Source organism: Arvicola amphibius, chromosome 15 (assembly GCF_903992535.2).
Source record: "Arvicola amphibius chromosome 15, mArvAmp1.2, whole genome shotgun sequence".
NCBI lineage: Eukaryota > Metazoa > Chordata > Mammalia > Rodentia > Cricetidae > Arvicola > Arvicola amphibius.
In genome coordinates, this window is record NC_052061.1 from 4,295,506 (window position 1) to 4,309,763 (window position 14,258).

The 14,258-nt window shown below is 45.1% G+C and overlaps 1 protein-coding gene across 3 annotated transcripts in view; it reads right to left on the reverse strand.

The window, feature by feature from the left end:
- Positions 1–10,255, reverse strand: part of Ccdc113 (coiled-coil domain containing 113) — a 28,047-nt gene extending 17,792 nt beyond the window's left edge. For all 3 annotated transcript variants that reach the window (XM_038312906.1, XM_038312904.1, XM_038312905.1), the window contains exons 1-5: positions 10,100–10,255; positions 7,795–7,921; positions 6,284–6,445; positions 2,879–3,034; positions 1,058–1,138 (exon numbers count right to left, since the gene is read on the reverse strand). In XM_038312906.1, coding sequence (XP_038168834.1) covers positions 1,058–1,138; positions 2,879–3,034; positions 6,284–6,445; positions 7,795–7,921; positions 10,100–10,200 — 627 coding nt within the window. In that variant the 5' untranslated portion in view covers positions 10,201–10,255. The remainder of the gene's footprint in view (positions 1–1,057; positions 1,139–2,878; positions 3,035–6,283; positions 6,446–7,794; positions 7,922–10,099) is intronic.
- Between the last annotated feature and the right edge of the window lie 4,003 nt (positions 10,256–14,258).

Below are 14,258 nucleotides of genomic sequence, written 5' to 3' on the forward strand. Positions count from 1 at the left end.
CAAACCTAGTGGCTTAAAACCATACAGGTGTATTACTTCCACATTCTGGAGGCTGAAGGTCTGACTAGGTTTGGGGCTAAAATCATGCTATTAGTGCTGCATTCCTTCTGGAGGCTCCTGGTAAGAGCCTCTCTTTGTTCTTCCCAGCTTCTAGAAGTTGCCTGTGCTCCTTGGCTCATGACCCCTGCCCCATTATATTTCCTTTCACCCTCTTTCCTTTCTCTCAAGAGAAGGGAAGTGGTGTTGGGTGCAACCAGGTAAGCCAAGATCGTCTACTGTGTGGGTTCTCTTTAAATGTCCAATTAACACTATCTAGTATCTCATGTGGGAAGAGTGTCTCAGCAAGGGTTTGTCTACATTGGGCTAGCCCGTGGGGGAGTCTTAATTAGGCCAATTGACATGGGAAGAGCCAGCCCACTGTGGGTAGCACCATCCCCAAGGCAGGGGTCCTGAACTGTATTGAGTGCAGAAATCCAGCTGAGCACAAGTAAGTCAACAAGCATGTACTTCTTCATCTTTCTCTGCTCTTGACTGTGGATGTGGATGTGATGAGCTGTTGGAAGTCCCTGCCACTTCTCCACAATGATGGCCTGTAACCTGGAATTATAAGCTAAAAAAAAAAAAAAAAATCCTTTCTACCCTAAATTTCTTTTTCTTTATTTCAGAAATGAAGCTACAACATCTCCCCTTCCTTAGACCTCTAAATCAATAACAACTGCCAAGTTCTTCTACTGTGTAAAGTAAGCTGTTCGAAGATCCCAGTGAGGGGCTGGAGAGATGGCTCAGAGGTTAAGAGCATTGCCTGCTCTTCCAAAGGCCCTGAGTTCAATTCCCAGCAACCACATGGTGGCTCACAACCATCTGTAATGGGGTCTGGTGCCCTCTTCTGGCCTGCAGGCATACACACAGACAGAATATTGTATACTAAATAATTGAATTTTTTTTAAAAAAAGATCCCAGTGACTACGTCAGGAGTCTTCGTCAGGGGTGGGAGAGCTGCTGAGTGGAAATAATACTAGGGCTACCTTTTAAAAAAGAAAGAAAAAAAAACACATACCTGTCTCAATTGTAAAAGCATCTTTTTCTTCTGAACTTTGAGAGAAACATTTTTCAAACATAATTTATCCTTCATATTATCCTAAAAAAAAAAGAAAGAAAGAAAGAAAGAAGGAAAGAGGGAAAGAAAGAAAGAAAGAAAGAGCATTTTAATCAATTACTCATCTTTACCCCTGTTGCTCTGAATAATAGATCTGGGCCTACAAACCAGACCGTGAGCCCTAGCCTTCGGTCATTTCTCCTCAGCCCTCTCGACTCTGCCCAAACGGTGCTGAGATGCCATTTCACTAGAAGCCAAGATGTAGAGGAAACTGGGTTGGCCCCATGCCAGTGTCACAGTGCCTCTGCATTTGTCATTATTTGGGTCTGGCGCTACCACAGGGGACTCTACTGGTAAAATAATCTTGGGACTCTTTGATGTTTGTTTATATGGCAGGCTGCAGTTTTATCATTCAGAGGATTAAGGACCCTCAACTGACCCCAGGGTCCAAAGCTTAACACGCTACCAGCTCTCTGCAATTGAAAGCATTCTCTCCTCAGCCAATTCCCCTTCCTCTCTTGTGTCCGAGTCCCCCTCCTTACAGGAAGGAGGTGAAAAGTGCTTGAGGGGGACCTGTCTCAGCCTATGCAGCAACCTGACTAGCTCACACCTTTCTCAAGGAAACGCATACATCGTGAAACAGATAACAAGCAAGAGGAAACACAAATACTCATCCTGCCCAGTTGGTTGTCGTTTCCTTTAGGTTTTGCTTTATGTAAAATATGCGCTTTGAGGGTAAGAGGTTGAAGAGATGGCTCTGTACTTAAGAGTGCTGGCTGCTCCTCTAGAGGACCCGGGTTTGATTCCCAACACCCATGAGGAGACCCACAACCATTCATAATTCCAGTTTCAGGAGATCTGATGCCCTCTTTTTGCCCACACAAGCACCAGGCCATACACATGGCACGCATAAATATATCTAGGCAAAACAAACAAAAAGAAACCCCATACACATAATTTTTTTTTAAATTTAGACACATACACACACTTGGACATTAAAAAGTATTTTATATATGTGGAAGTGTTATGGTGGAGTGTAGGAGAAAATACAGGCATAACCCGGCGGCCAACCTACCTGGCACACTAAATATGAAGCATGGCTCACCGTGCTCCTGAAGCCAGAACTCTGAATCCTGAAGCAGAGCAAGCAGCTGGTAGCTGGCCTGCAGAGGAGTCTTCTTTGGCATAGAGACCCTCCCTGGTGTTTAGAGCGCTTGCTCACCATCCAATCTGAGGTAATATGCTAACCAATCACGGTCCTTAGACTTCCTATAGGTCACATGATATTAAGTAGATGATGGTCCCTGAAACTGTCTCTAGAATGGTTTATTGACCCCACGGGCATTGCTGTCTTGTCAGGGAAGCTGGATAATGACAGCAGTGATTACTAAGGCAGAGGCTGCAGCATGTGGGCCATTTCTGTGTCATTGCCATAAGAATTGATTTCTTTCTGTTGTTTTGTTTTGTTTTGTTTTTGAAGTAGGGTCTCTCTACACAGTCTTAGCTGTCCTGGGGTTTGCTATGTAGACCAGGCTGGCCTCGAACTCACAGAGATCAACCTCCTTCTGTCTCCTTAGTACCAGGATTAAAGGTGTGCACAGTCTTTAATCTCAGTACTTGGAAGGCAAAGGCAGATGAATCTCTGTGCGTTCGAGGCTAGCCTGACCTAAAAAGTGACTTCCAGGATAGCCAGGGCCATTACATAAAGAAATCCTGTTTCAAAAAACAAACAAACAACAAAAAGAATGGATTCTTTAATTCTAAGCTCTGCAAGCGGCTCACCCTCCGGCGGTTCATATCCTCGATGTACTTCATCACTTTCTGAGTGGCCAGAATGCTCCCTTTCTTCTTGGATATGGTTTTCAGAATATCTTTTTCAAATTCATGCACTGCTCTCTGAAGTTCAATCCATCGAATTTCAGCTTCCTCGATGATAGCCTGGAAGGGTCAGCCAAGAGAGAAGAATTTCCAAAAACTCCCAACAGCACATCGTCTAAGGCTACTCAAGCCCCCACTGCCTCTGTCTCAGGCGGGTGTTTCTTCTCGGGCTAAGAAAGGTATCTTCAAGTGCGAAGCTGATTCTATGACAACTATTATTTTTAAACACGCCTTGGAAGTTGAAGCATCCACAGAATCTGGCAAGCCGACGAAAACAAGACCAATTATCTCTGTCACTATTCCCATGCTGGGAGTATTATCCACTAAAGGTCAAGCCATATGAAAGATGGCAAGAAAACCTGGGTGTGGCGGTGCACGCTTGTGATCCAAGCAGCTGAGGGGAAGAGGCAAGAGGACTGCCGTGAGTTTGAGGCTAGCCTGGGCTACAAAGTGAGCCCCTGCCTCGAAATAACAAATACCACCAAAACGCCAGCTGGTGCAATGCAAAGCACGAGTCCCAGTTAAATCCAGAGAGGTGGCGAACTAGTGAGGGGGGAGTGATAAAGCGCTCTTCCGCGCATGCGCCACCTGAAGAAAAGGTGCTACAAAGGAATATATATATGCACAGAAGTCCTTCCTTATCTGCATGCTCGGGGTCTGCAGAAGAGCCGTTTGAAGATATTAAACGGAAAATGTAAGAAATAACCAGTTCAGGTTTAATTTGTGCATCATCCTAAATAGCATAAAACTTGCATCCTGTGCCACCTGGGGCGCAAAGTCATCTCTTCTCCAGGGTATCCTGTTCTATACGCTATGCTCATGTCGGTCAACTAGCGGTCACTGGGGTTATCCCTTGACTGTGGGGAGAAGGTAGAGTCCAGTGTTTGTGTTCAAGCAACCCTTATTTTACTTAACAAAGGCCCCCAAAACGCAAAAGAAATGATGCTGGCATTTTATTAACGTTTATTGTTAAAGTTGTCCTATTCTATATTAGTTATTGTTAATCTTGTACTATGCCCAGTGTACAAGTTAAACTTTATTATATGTATGTAGGGAAAAATACAGTATATGATTTGTCATTATCCAAGGTTTTGGGAATCCACAGGACAACTTGGAGCGTGTCCTCTACAGATAAGGAAGAAATGGATAATGACATAGAAAGACAATGTTAAGCAAAAGGTATACTTCATGAGAGAATTTAATACCTCTTAAAAGGAAATTCATATGTATACAGAAATGTATCTGAACTCTAGGAGATAAATCCAAGTGAGAGTAGTTACTTCTGCTAAGATGGCAGCACTGTGTTTTCAAATGTTCCTTTAGCTTACCTATATTATGTTATATTATATTAATTATATTATATTAGCAGACTCTCATATTAAGGAGCCCTGTTTGGGAATCAGGTCGATTAGGAAAATGAGGCCTGAGAACTGGGCAGGGGGTTTATCAAACCTTCTGTGTCTTAGAAAGCCGGATCCCACTGGGGATAACTGAGCAGGAAAACAACATGCTAAAACAGTATGTAAGATATAGAACATTAGCCGGGCGGTGGTGGCGCACGCCTTTAATCCCAGCACTCGGGAGGCAGAGGCAGGCGGATCTCTGAGTTCGAGGCCAGCCTGGTCTACAAGAGCTAGTTCCAGGACAGGCTCCAAAGCTACACAGAGAAACCCTGTCTCGAAAAACCAAAAAAAAAAAAGATATAGAATATTAAAATATAGCACATTTTAAGATGATCTATAATGGGGCTGGAGAGATGGGAGAGCAGTTAAGAGCACTGATTGCTCCTTCAGGGAACCCTTGGTATATTCCCAGCACTCACATGTTGGCTTATAATTCTCTGTAAATCCAGTTCCAGAGGACCTGACTCTCTCTTCTGGCCTCCAGGGGCACCACATATGCATGAAATGCACAGAAATACATACAGGCAATCATTCACACTTAAAAAATAAGAATAAATAAATCTTAAAAAAGTAAAATATTCTATAACAAATATGGACTTCTTTGAACATTGAAGAATATACACACCTACTTTTAAAGGGTAACATGAGAAAGGTCACACAGGAAATCATTCTGTTCCAGTCTTTCCTGGTTTGCTAACAGGAAACAGCATCTTCGGTGACATCCCAAACTCTAGCCTTCCCATGTAGGAGCACCAGATTCCTTACATGCCACTTTTAGCATGTTGCTTTTCTGCTCAGTTATCCCCAGGGGGATCCGGCTTTCTAAGACATAGAAGGTCTGATAAACCCCCTGCCCAGTTCTCAGGCCTCATTACCCTACTTGACCTGATTCCCAAACAGGGCTCCTTAATATGAGAGTCTGCCAAGCTTGGGCCGACATCACTTCCTTGACTTTCACCTCATCTGTGCTGCTCCTCCTGGCCTGGCCTCAAGCAAAGGGCATCCTTCTTCAAGGCCCTGCCAAGTCCTGTGCCAAAGGCAAGCTAATAACTTCATCCCATGGGAAACCAAATGAACAGGATTATTTCCTCACTGGAGGGCTGATTTTATCGGGTTTGATGGGGAGGCTGTGTTGGAGTCTAGAAGTCGTGTCCATGACTATGCGTGTGGTATATGAAGGCTGACTTGGGCATTTGTACACGATTCATTCACTTAAACTTTAAACCCCTCTTATTATTAAAGAATTATTGCAAAAACTTGAGGGTCTGAATAGTCATTGTGGTTATGGGTTTTTTAATATTTTTATGTATCTAAGTGCTTTGCTTGCATGTATGTATGTAGACCACATATGTGCCTGGTTCCCTCAAAGATCAGAAGAGGGCATCAGATCTCCAGGGACTGGAGTTACAGATGGTTATGAGCCACCATGTTGTGCTGGGAATTGAACTGAATCCTGGTCCTCTCCAAAAGAAACAAATGCTCTTAACCACTGAACCATCTCTCCAGCCCATGGCTATGCCTTTGAAAAAGAACCATATTTTAGAGACAGATGATAAAATACTTACAGTGAACAATACACCTAGAGTTTACTTCCTAGCATCCCAGTGAGGAAAGGGGAACGGGGGTAGTCTTACGCCAATGAGTGTCATAGCTGGGTGTCACTGGTGATGATAGTTCTCTATGCTGGAGCATTTTCGATATTTTATATTGAAACAAGTTTAAAGACTGTTGTACACACACACTGACGTACACACACACACACACACACACACACCAACTGGTAAGTTCTGTAGAGGTTAGTCCTTCAGTCCTCATTTGTCTCATTCTCCTTGGGTTTCTTCTCAAGGACCAGCAAGACATGCACACCCCCCAGGTGAAGAGGAGCAGCCCAGGGAGGAGGGAGTACCTCATGGTGCTGCAGGTCCCGCTCTGCATTGGCCCGCATGTGCCGTATTTCCTCTCTTGTGTCCTCCAGCTCCTTCTGTACAAGTTCAAGCTTCTGGTCTACAGAGAGGCCTGATGTACGATCCAGACCTGCACGGGCCTTGGATTTACGCCTGCTCCGGAACTGTAATCCAAGCAAAACCAAGTCGGGGTCAGAGAGGAAGTGGAGATAAATCAGCCCTAGGAAGTCATGAGAATGAGCTCTGAGACCTACAAGAAGCTCTGAATGGAGGTTGGAGGCAGGGAGAAGACATGGTGAAAGGATATTGGACATTAGGCCTGAAACGACATTTTTCTGAGTCATCCTAAGGCCCTGCACTAACTATCACAAGGCTTATGGTTGACAATGAGTTGAAATATATCAGAAATATCTCGAAGGTAGAAATGCTGCGGACCAATATTGTAACGAACTAACCAAACTGTTGCTGTATCCAAGAGAACAGCTGTATGTACTTTGGAGAGTCCGTCACAATCTTGCCTGTGGACTGTTGATATTCCCTCACAGAAGGAACAGAGAGGGTGGCTGGACCCTCACCCAAGTTTCTGGCCACTCCTCCCAGCCACTTCCAGGCAATTCTGCCTTAATTGCATGAGGTCTCCAGAAGAGGCAAGAGTATAGAGACTGGGGAGGATAGAACAGGGGGCTCCACCTATGCAGCTACAGAGAGCATACTGGGTGAAGACTTGGGGGTCACCCATGCTCTGTAAATAAGCCCAATGAACTCACTGGCTCCCTAGGGCAAACTGTGGTAGATTCATACTTTGGTTTGTGCTGGAACCTTAGGAGGATAGAATAGTTACGGTTCACATCTCCCCAGGAAAGGAATTTTAGAATTCCTCAGCTATCGGCCAGGGAAGGCTTACAGTTCAGGGCTTCTGCATGAACACAGAAGAGTAATCTATCTTGGCACCATATTTAGCAAAACAGACAAGAATAGTGAATTCTCTAGGCCCTTAAAGTCAATGATCATAGAAAGTGGTTCGGATAAGGTGTGAATCTCACAGTAAGTTTTTTTTTCATCCTCAAAAAATAACCCTCCTTCAATTGGCCCTTTGAGATAAATCTGGTATGGTAGCACAAACCTGTAATCCCAGCACCTGAGAGGCCAAGAAAGGAAGGCCACAGGGTTTTAGGTCAGCCTAGGCTACATAGTAAGACCAGGTCTCAAACAAAACCCCAAGGACCAGGAATGTAGCAGCTTGGGGGGGGGGGGGGTAGAGTGCTTGCCTATCATACAGCCTTTGAGGAATTCTTCTGGATAAACTAAGGTATTCTAGAAGAGTCAGCTACCAAGTGGATGGGGTTCTCTCACTTGAAAGGAAACTGCAAGGGAAGGAATCATCCGAGTAGGGCAGGGAGAAAGTCCCATGACCCCCTGACCCAAGAAGGCACACCAAAGGCAGATACACCAACACTATTTGCATTTACAGAGGCAAACAGGATGAGATAATTTTTCAGCTTTCATTGTGTACCTGTGAAAGTTCCGCTGCTGATAATTTAATTTCTGATAACCGTGGCATCCGGTGGTCCCTGGGTTCCAGTTTAGAGTAGTATTTCTCAAACATCTCTGTTTCTGTTTTGAGAGCAGAGTTTCCATAGCTGTAAGATACAAGGTACCTAAGTCAATTCTATGAATAGCACCCCCCAAAATAATCAGTATTTAGTACATTACTGGTCACACACGGCCTTCTGTAAGACATGCAGCTTCTTGGGGTCTTCCTGTATTCACCTATAATGGGTATAATAATAGCGCCTTTCTTAAAAGGTAGGGGCAAGGAGCGCAACGGCCTGAGGACAGCTTCTGGCCATGCACTGCTGACAGTATTGGATCTCTTGGTTATTGTGTCTAACGAGTCACAAAATTCAGAGTGCTGGTGTCCTATTGATGACTGTTATTGCTGGTCCCATCCTCAGATATCATCTAACTCGCTTGTAAAAGTGCTCCTGAATAAACAACTTTCTCGAAGCTATCTAGACACACACCCCCATCTTCAGATGGTGGCTTTTGTTTCTCTGCTCTTTGATTGGCATCGCCCAACAGTTTCGAGATTCCATTGGATGGTTATCATAAACGAAGAAGTCTTTGAATTGTGGTTTTCAAACGAGAGATGGCAAATCTACTTAGCTTGTATACGCCAAGATACATCTTAGATACAAGGTACTACTTCTCGTATATGAAACTGGCCTTTTATGTTTATTTGTTTAGAGACAATGTATAGTGGTTTGAATGAGAATCCCCCCCCCCCAGGCTCAGGTATTTGAATGATTAGTCTCTAGCAGGTGGCACTGTTTGGGAAGGATTGGGAAGTGTGACCCTACTGGAGGGGGTGTGTCATTAGGGGTGAGCTTTGATGTTTCAAAAGCCCATGCCATTCCGAGTTACTGCATGCTCTCTGCCCTGTGCTTGTGGGTCAGATATAAGCTTTCAGATACTGCTTCAGCATCATGCCTGCCTGCCTGCCGCCATGCTCCCTACCATGAACATCATGAACTCTAAGCCTCTGGAGCCATGGGCCCCTAAATTAAATGCTTTCTTTTATGAATTGCCTTGTTCATAGTGTTTTGTCCCAGCAATAGAAAGGAAGCTAAGATCCAGGGCATCATCGTGTAGACCTGGCTAGCCTGGAACTTGTGTTATGGAAACCAGCCTGACCTTGAAATCACAGAAAACCACCTGCCTCAGTGGTTCTGGGACTAAAGATGTGAGCCGCCATGCACAACTTTAGTGTGTGTGTGTATGTGTGTGTGTGTGTGTGTGTGAGAGAGAGAGAGAGAGAGAGAGAGAGAGAGAGAGAGAGAGAGAGAGAGATTAGTACTGGCATCGAACCAATAGGAGTCTACCACTAGCGACTGAACTTTCCCATTCTATCTGTATGCACATCCACAAATACACATGTAGAAGAGACAGTGTGTTAAACTAGGTGTGCTGTTAAACTAACTCCTGAATTTGAGATTAGTACAGAAGCCTAATGAGAAGGAGAGGGCAATCAAGGCACCTTGCCTTTTAAGCACATATGGTATTCTCAGTGGAGCACTCCACAGGTCCCTGGGCCTGAACCTCTGCTGCAGGACCTTAAGGAAGGAAACTTCAGAGAGTGTGGACCTCCTAGGATTGTTGTATCATACATAAGGCTGTGGCATATGACAGACACTCAAAACGGCAGCATTAGTACTGGTCTCTAGAATCTAGTGTTGACTATTTATAGAAGCAACGCCTATTCAGGCTGCCAGAGACAGGATACCGTTTCAGATCAATACATTGGACATGGAACTTCAGCTACATCATGGAATCTTCGTATCCAGTTAACTTGCTGCTGCAGGTAGAAATCAGGCTGTAGAAAAGACAGAGCGCTGGGCCAATGGTTCCTCACAGTCTCTGTGCTTAAAGCCTCACTCAGCCCACGAAGCCTCAAGCAAATCATTTCAATAGCTTCGTTTCTACCCAGCTGCCATTTAATTTTTCTTTTTTCATACAAACTTTGGAAAGGGCTTAGGAGGCCACTTGATGCAGACTGGGGGACCAGCTGCTTGGCACCAGGGAGACACACCAGGCCAAATCCTCTCTGGTCTTTGCAAGGCTACCTGACTCCCCTGCCCCCCTCCACCTTGTCCTGGCTCCATCAGAGGCTTGTCAGATCAGGATTAGGCAAGAAGCAAGGGTAAGCAGGCAAAGAAGTTCCTTCTTCACGTAACGGGCTGCGCTCCCGCGGGGTTCGGCGTAGGCCTGGGTGGTCTGCGGGCTGCAGCTGAGACCTCAAAAGCCCACGATACCGATACCTGAGCTCCTCCACCAGCCCGCACAGTTGGATGACAGGCAGCTCGCCATCCTCCTCCGTTTGGGAGTCGGTGACCGCGTTGTCGGAGTCCTCCTCAGACATTTCTCAGCCTAGTGTGCTCTGGGAGCCTTCAGCAAGACGCGTCACTCTAGCAGCGACCCGGCGGCGCGTTGCCCAGACAACTGAACGCCGCTTATAGGGGCGGGGCTTCAGTGGTCCTGCCCCTTCCTTGCGCCTTGCGCAACGGAGGTGGAGCAATGCTGCTGACTGCCCTAAAGTCTGAGCGCTATCTACCTCATTTCTCTATCACTCCTAAATTGGTACTCACAACAACTCTAGTTTGCTCAGCACTTCCTCTGTCCTTGGCTATTTCATGCAAATCTTTGCAAAGACCCTGTAATGAATAATTCTATTTATCCTTCCAGCCAGAAACTCCAGGCCCAGAAAGCTAGAAGTCTCTGCCCGTGGCATAGTCCGTGTTCACTGCGTGCAGCCTCATACATGCTAGCTGCAGTTTTTGTAATATTTGCAATGTCTCTCATTGCTTGAAGAGAAAGAGAAATTGTGTCTGGTTTTAAAATAATTATGAGTTCGAGACAAGTGCGTCTTTAGTATCCTGGGGTGATGTGTGGTGAAGACCTTTTGCACACTTTAATGGTTTGTAGTTAGCAAGATAACGGAGACCCAACAAATTGCAGCCTGGGAGGACGACAGCAACATCATTCTCTGATACACCTAAAGGTGGTTAAGATGGTAAGTTTTATGATTTGTAATTGGAAACCACTTTTAAACAATTAAATACATGTAGAGCAGTGTGAGTTTCAAGGTGTGGTTAGTTTGGAAAACATAAACCTTAATTCATACAATTAATATGTCACTAAATTGGCATGATACATTAATACTAAAATTCATTCTTTATGTTGGCTGGGAGTGTAGCGTGCTGTCCCTAAGATGCCCCTATAAAAGGAAAAAAAGGAAGGGAGGGCGGAAGGAAAGAACCTTCTGCTGTTAGGACTTAGAAAACGGTGCAACTAGAGTCAAGAAGGAAAAATTCCAGAGAAAGCCTTGTCCCTGGTGAATTATGGATGAGACGGCAATAGGGATTTTACCAAGGATTCCACAGGTGGTGTTCTCTTTTAAACCGTCAAACGTTTTCAAAATTCTCCAGCTGGAGTAAACCCAGAGCAAATGTGACAGCTGTCAAAACCAGAACTCCGCGATTGGAAGTTGGCGTTGAAGTTTGGGGAGGTCTCTCTTGCATGATTGACTATAGTGTGGTCCAAGCCAGAGAGAAGCAAGGAGACCTCCGGTAGGTGCTCTGCCATTGGTACTTTAACAGAGGCCATCCTGACCCGCAGCCGTAAGTGGGTCCCCTGTGATGTGTGGCCTTCTCCAGAAGCTTTAATGAAGGAGCTCATACCTTGTTGACAGGGTTTGTCTCTGCATAGTTTCCCAGTGACCTTCAGGTTGCTGAAGTCCCCTTCCTGGTCATCTTAAAGCCAGTTATAGTCCATCAACACGACACTTCCTCACTACCTGGAGTCCACCAGAAATAGCAGTAGGAATTCTTTCCTGAGATTTGTTAGTGGATACACTGCAGCCCAAAGGGTTTCAGAAGACTGAGCTGCAGTCTGTTTAAAACAATAAGAGGGTCAAGAAGGCCATGAGGGACATTTTGATTTTTTTTTTCTGTTTAAGGGGGAAGAGGGAGAGAAAAGATACTGTATATATTCGTACCTAGATTGTATTTGTGATCAAACTTCTAAGTTGTATAAGAATATGTAAATACATTGCACAATCAAGCTGAGTGTGGTGGCACACACATGTAATCCCAGCACTGGCAAAGGGGACAGGAGGAGCACAAGTTCAAGGTCATCCTCAGGCACATAGGACGTTATTGGTTAGCCTAGGCTACCTGAGACCCGTCTCAAAGATAGATAGATAGATACATACATAGATAGATAGATACATAGATAGATGATAGAGATAGATAGATAGATAGATAGATAGATAGATAGATAGGTACGTACGTACGTACGTACGTACGTAGGTAGATAGATAGACAGACAGACAGAGAGAGAGAGAGAGAGAGAGAGAGAGAGAGAGAGAGAGAGAGAGATGAACATTGTCTTTTGTTGCTTAGCAATAAAGAAACACTGGAAAACGGGTTGTTGGGCTATTGCATCATTAGGCAAACACCATAGAGTGTACTTACACAAACTTAGGCGGCCTGCTGCACTCCCGGGCTAAGGTTGTAAATATTCATAGTTCAGCCTACCTCACCCATGGCCATGAGCAAAACATCCCCATGTCAAGTCAAACACCAGAGAGATGCAGCCCAGCGATGGGTCGATGGGGTAAACACAAAGCCCACAAAGCCGCTGCTGGCAGAGCACAGCGTGCTGCTTTACACTAAAGTTCCTTATGTGAGCGGAAAGAATATACTCTAACAATGAAAAAAGTCTACTTTTTACTTAAACCAACATAACAGTTGTTAAATTAAATCATTATTAAACATGTATAATACACAGTCATATTGCTATATTGTTATGCGTTGGCAGCACACCAAAGCATCACAAACATGCCAATAATGCATTGCACTATGATGTTGGGATGGCTACAATAACGTAGGGTCAGCTCATTGCTGCCTATGGGACCTCATCATAGATTTGGTCTGTTCTTGACCGAACTGCCACACGGAGCACATAGCTCTGTATGTATGGACCACCCACAAAGCAGCAGGTGCTCAGCATTTCCCTCTTCATGGAAATGTGCAGGGAAGCTATAACTTACCAATAAACTAGTAGAGGGCATAGCACTTCAAAAGCCCGATAAGATCAAGCAGTCGATGAAGCTTCCCGCTGCTAGTCCAAATGTAGAAGGATACAGCCCCTTGGACAGCCATTCCGCAGTTTCTTAAGGATCTAAAATACTTCTTACCATGTGACCCAGACATGCCACCCTGAGATGCTCACCCAAAAGGAGGAACGTAGGTCCATTAAAGGCATCAAGTCCAAAGACAGGAATGTTCACATGGCCTTGAAACTTTTCAAGTCAGGCGGGGGTGGCGCACGCACTTGAGAGGCAGAGGCAGGTGAATCTCTGAGTTCGAAGTCAGCCTGGTCTACAGAGTGAGTTCCAGGACAGCCAGAGCTACACAGAGAAACTGTTTTGGAAGAAGAAGGAAAAAAAGGAATGTGAGTAAGAGTGAGAGAAGTCAGACCACAGGAGATTCATGCTGAGTAGACTCCTATGGAATTCTAGAAAACGCATACTGTCTATAACAACAGAAACAGATCAGTAGCTGCCTGGAACCTGAGTATACAGTGAGACAGGACTATGGAGAGGACCACACAAGGAACAGGAACATACACCATGGATATAAACAGACTAGAACATACCAAGTTGGACACTGTGGTAGTCTGAATGTAATTGGTCCCCATAGCTCATAGGGAGTGGCATCGTTAGGAGGTGTGGCTTTGTTGGAGTAGGTGTGGCCTTGTTTAAGTGTGTCACTGTGGGGGCGGACTTTGAGGTTTCCCATGCTCAAGATACGGCCAAGTGTCTGAGTCCTGCAAGAGGTAGGACTCTCAAAGTCCTGCAAAATGTAGGACTCTCAGCTACTTCTCCAGCACCCATGCTCCCCGTCATAATAATGGACTGAACCTCTGAAACTGTAAGCCAGCCACCCCAATTAAATGTTTCCTTTATAAAAGTTGCTGTGGTCATGGTGTCTCTTCACAGCAATAGAAACCCAAAGACAGACACCATATAGTTTTTAGTATGTAAGTTTGCGGTATATCAATTATAAATCAGTACAATCAGAAGGTAAATGTGCTCTCTTCTCCACTCCAGCCTTGCACACTCAGCCTCCCCTTGCATACTTAGCATCTGCTCCTGGCTGTGTGACAGGCATGTCGAACTTCACGTGTTCCCACTAAAGCGTGATCTTTTTTTTTTTCCTCTCCCTCCAAACCCACTCTTGGCACATTCTCTCTCATCTTAGCAGATGATGACTTCATCCTCCCATGAGCTCAGTTTAGCAAATCGGGAGTCATCCTAGAGCAGCCCTTGAATGCCCCTGCCTCAGCACCACGTCTGATCTCTCACCAGATTTCGCTGGTTCTTTGTAACGTCTTCTTGCGGCGGCCACCACGGTC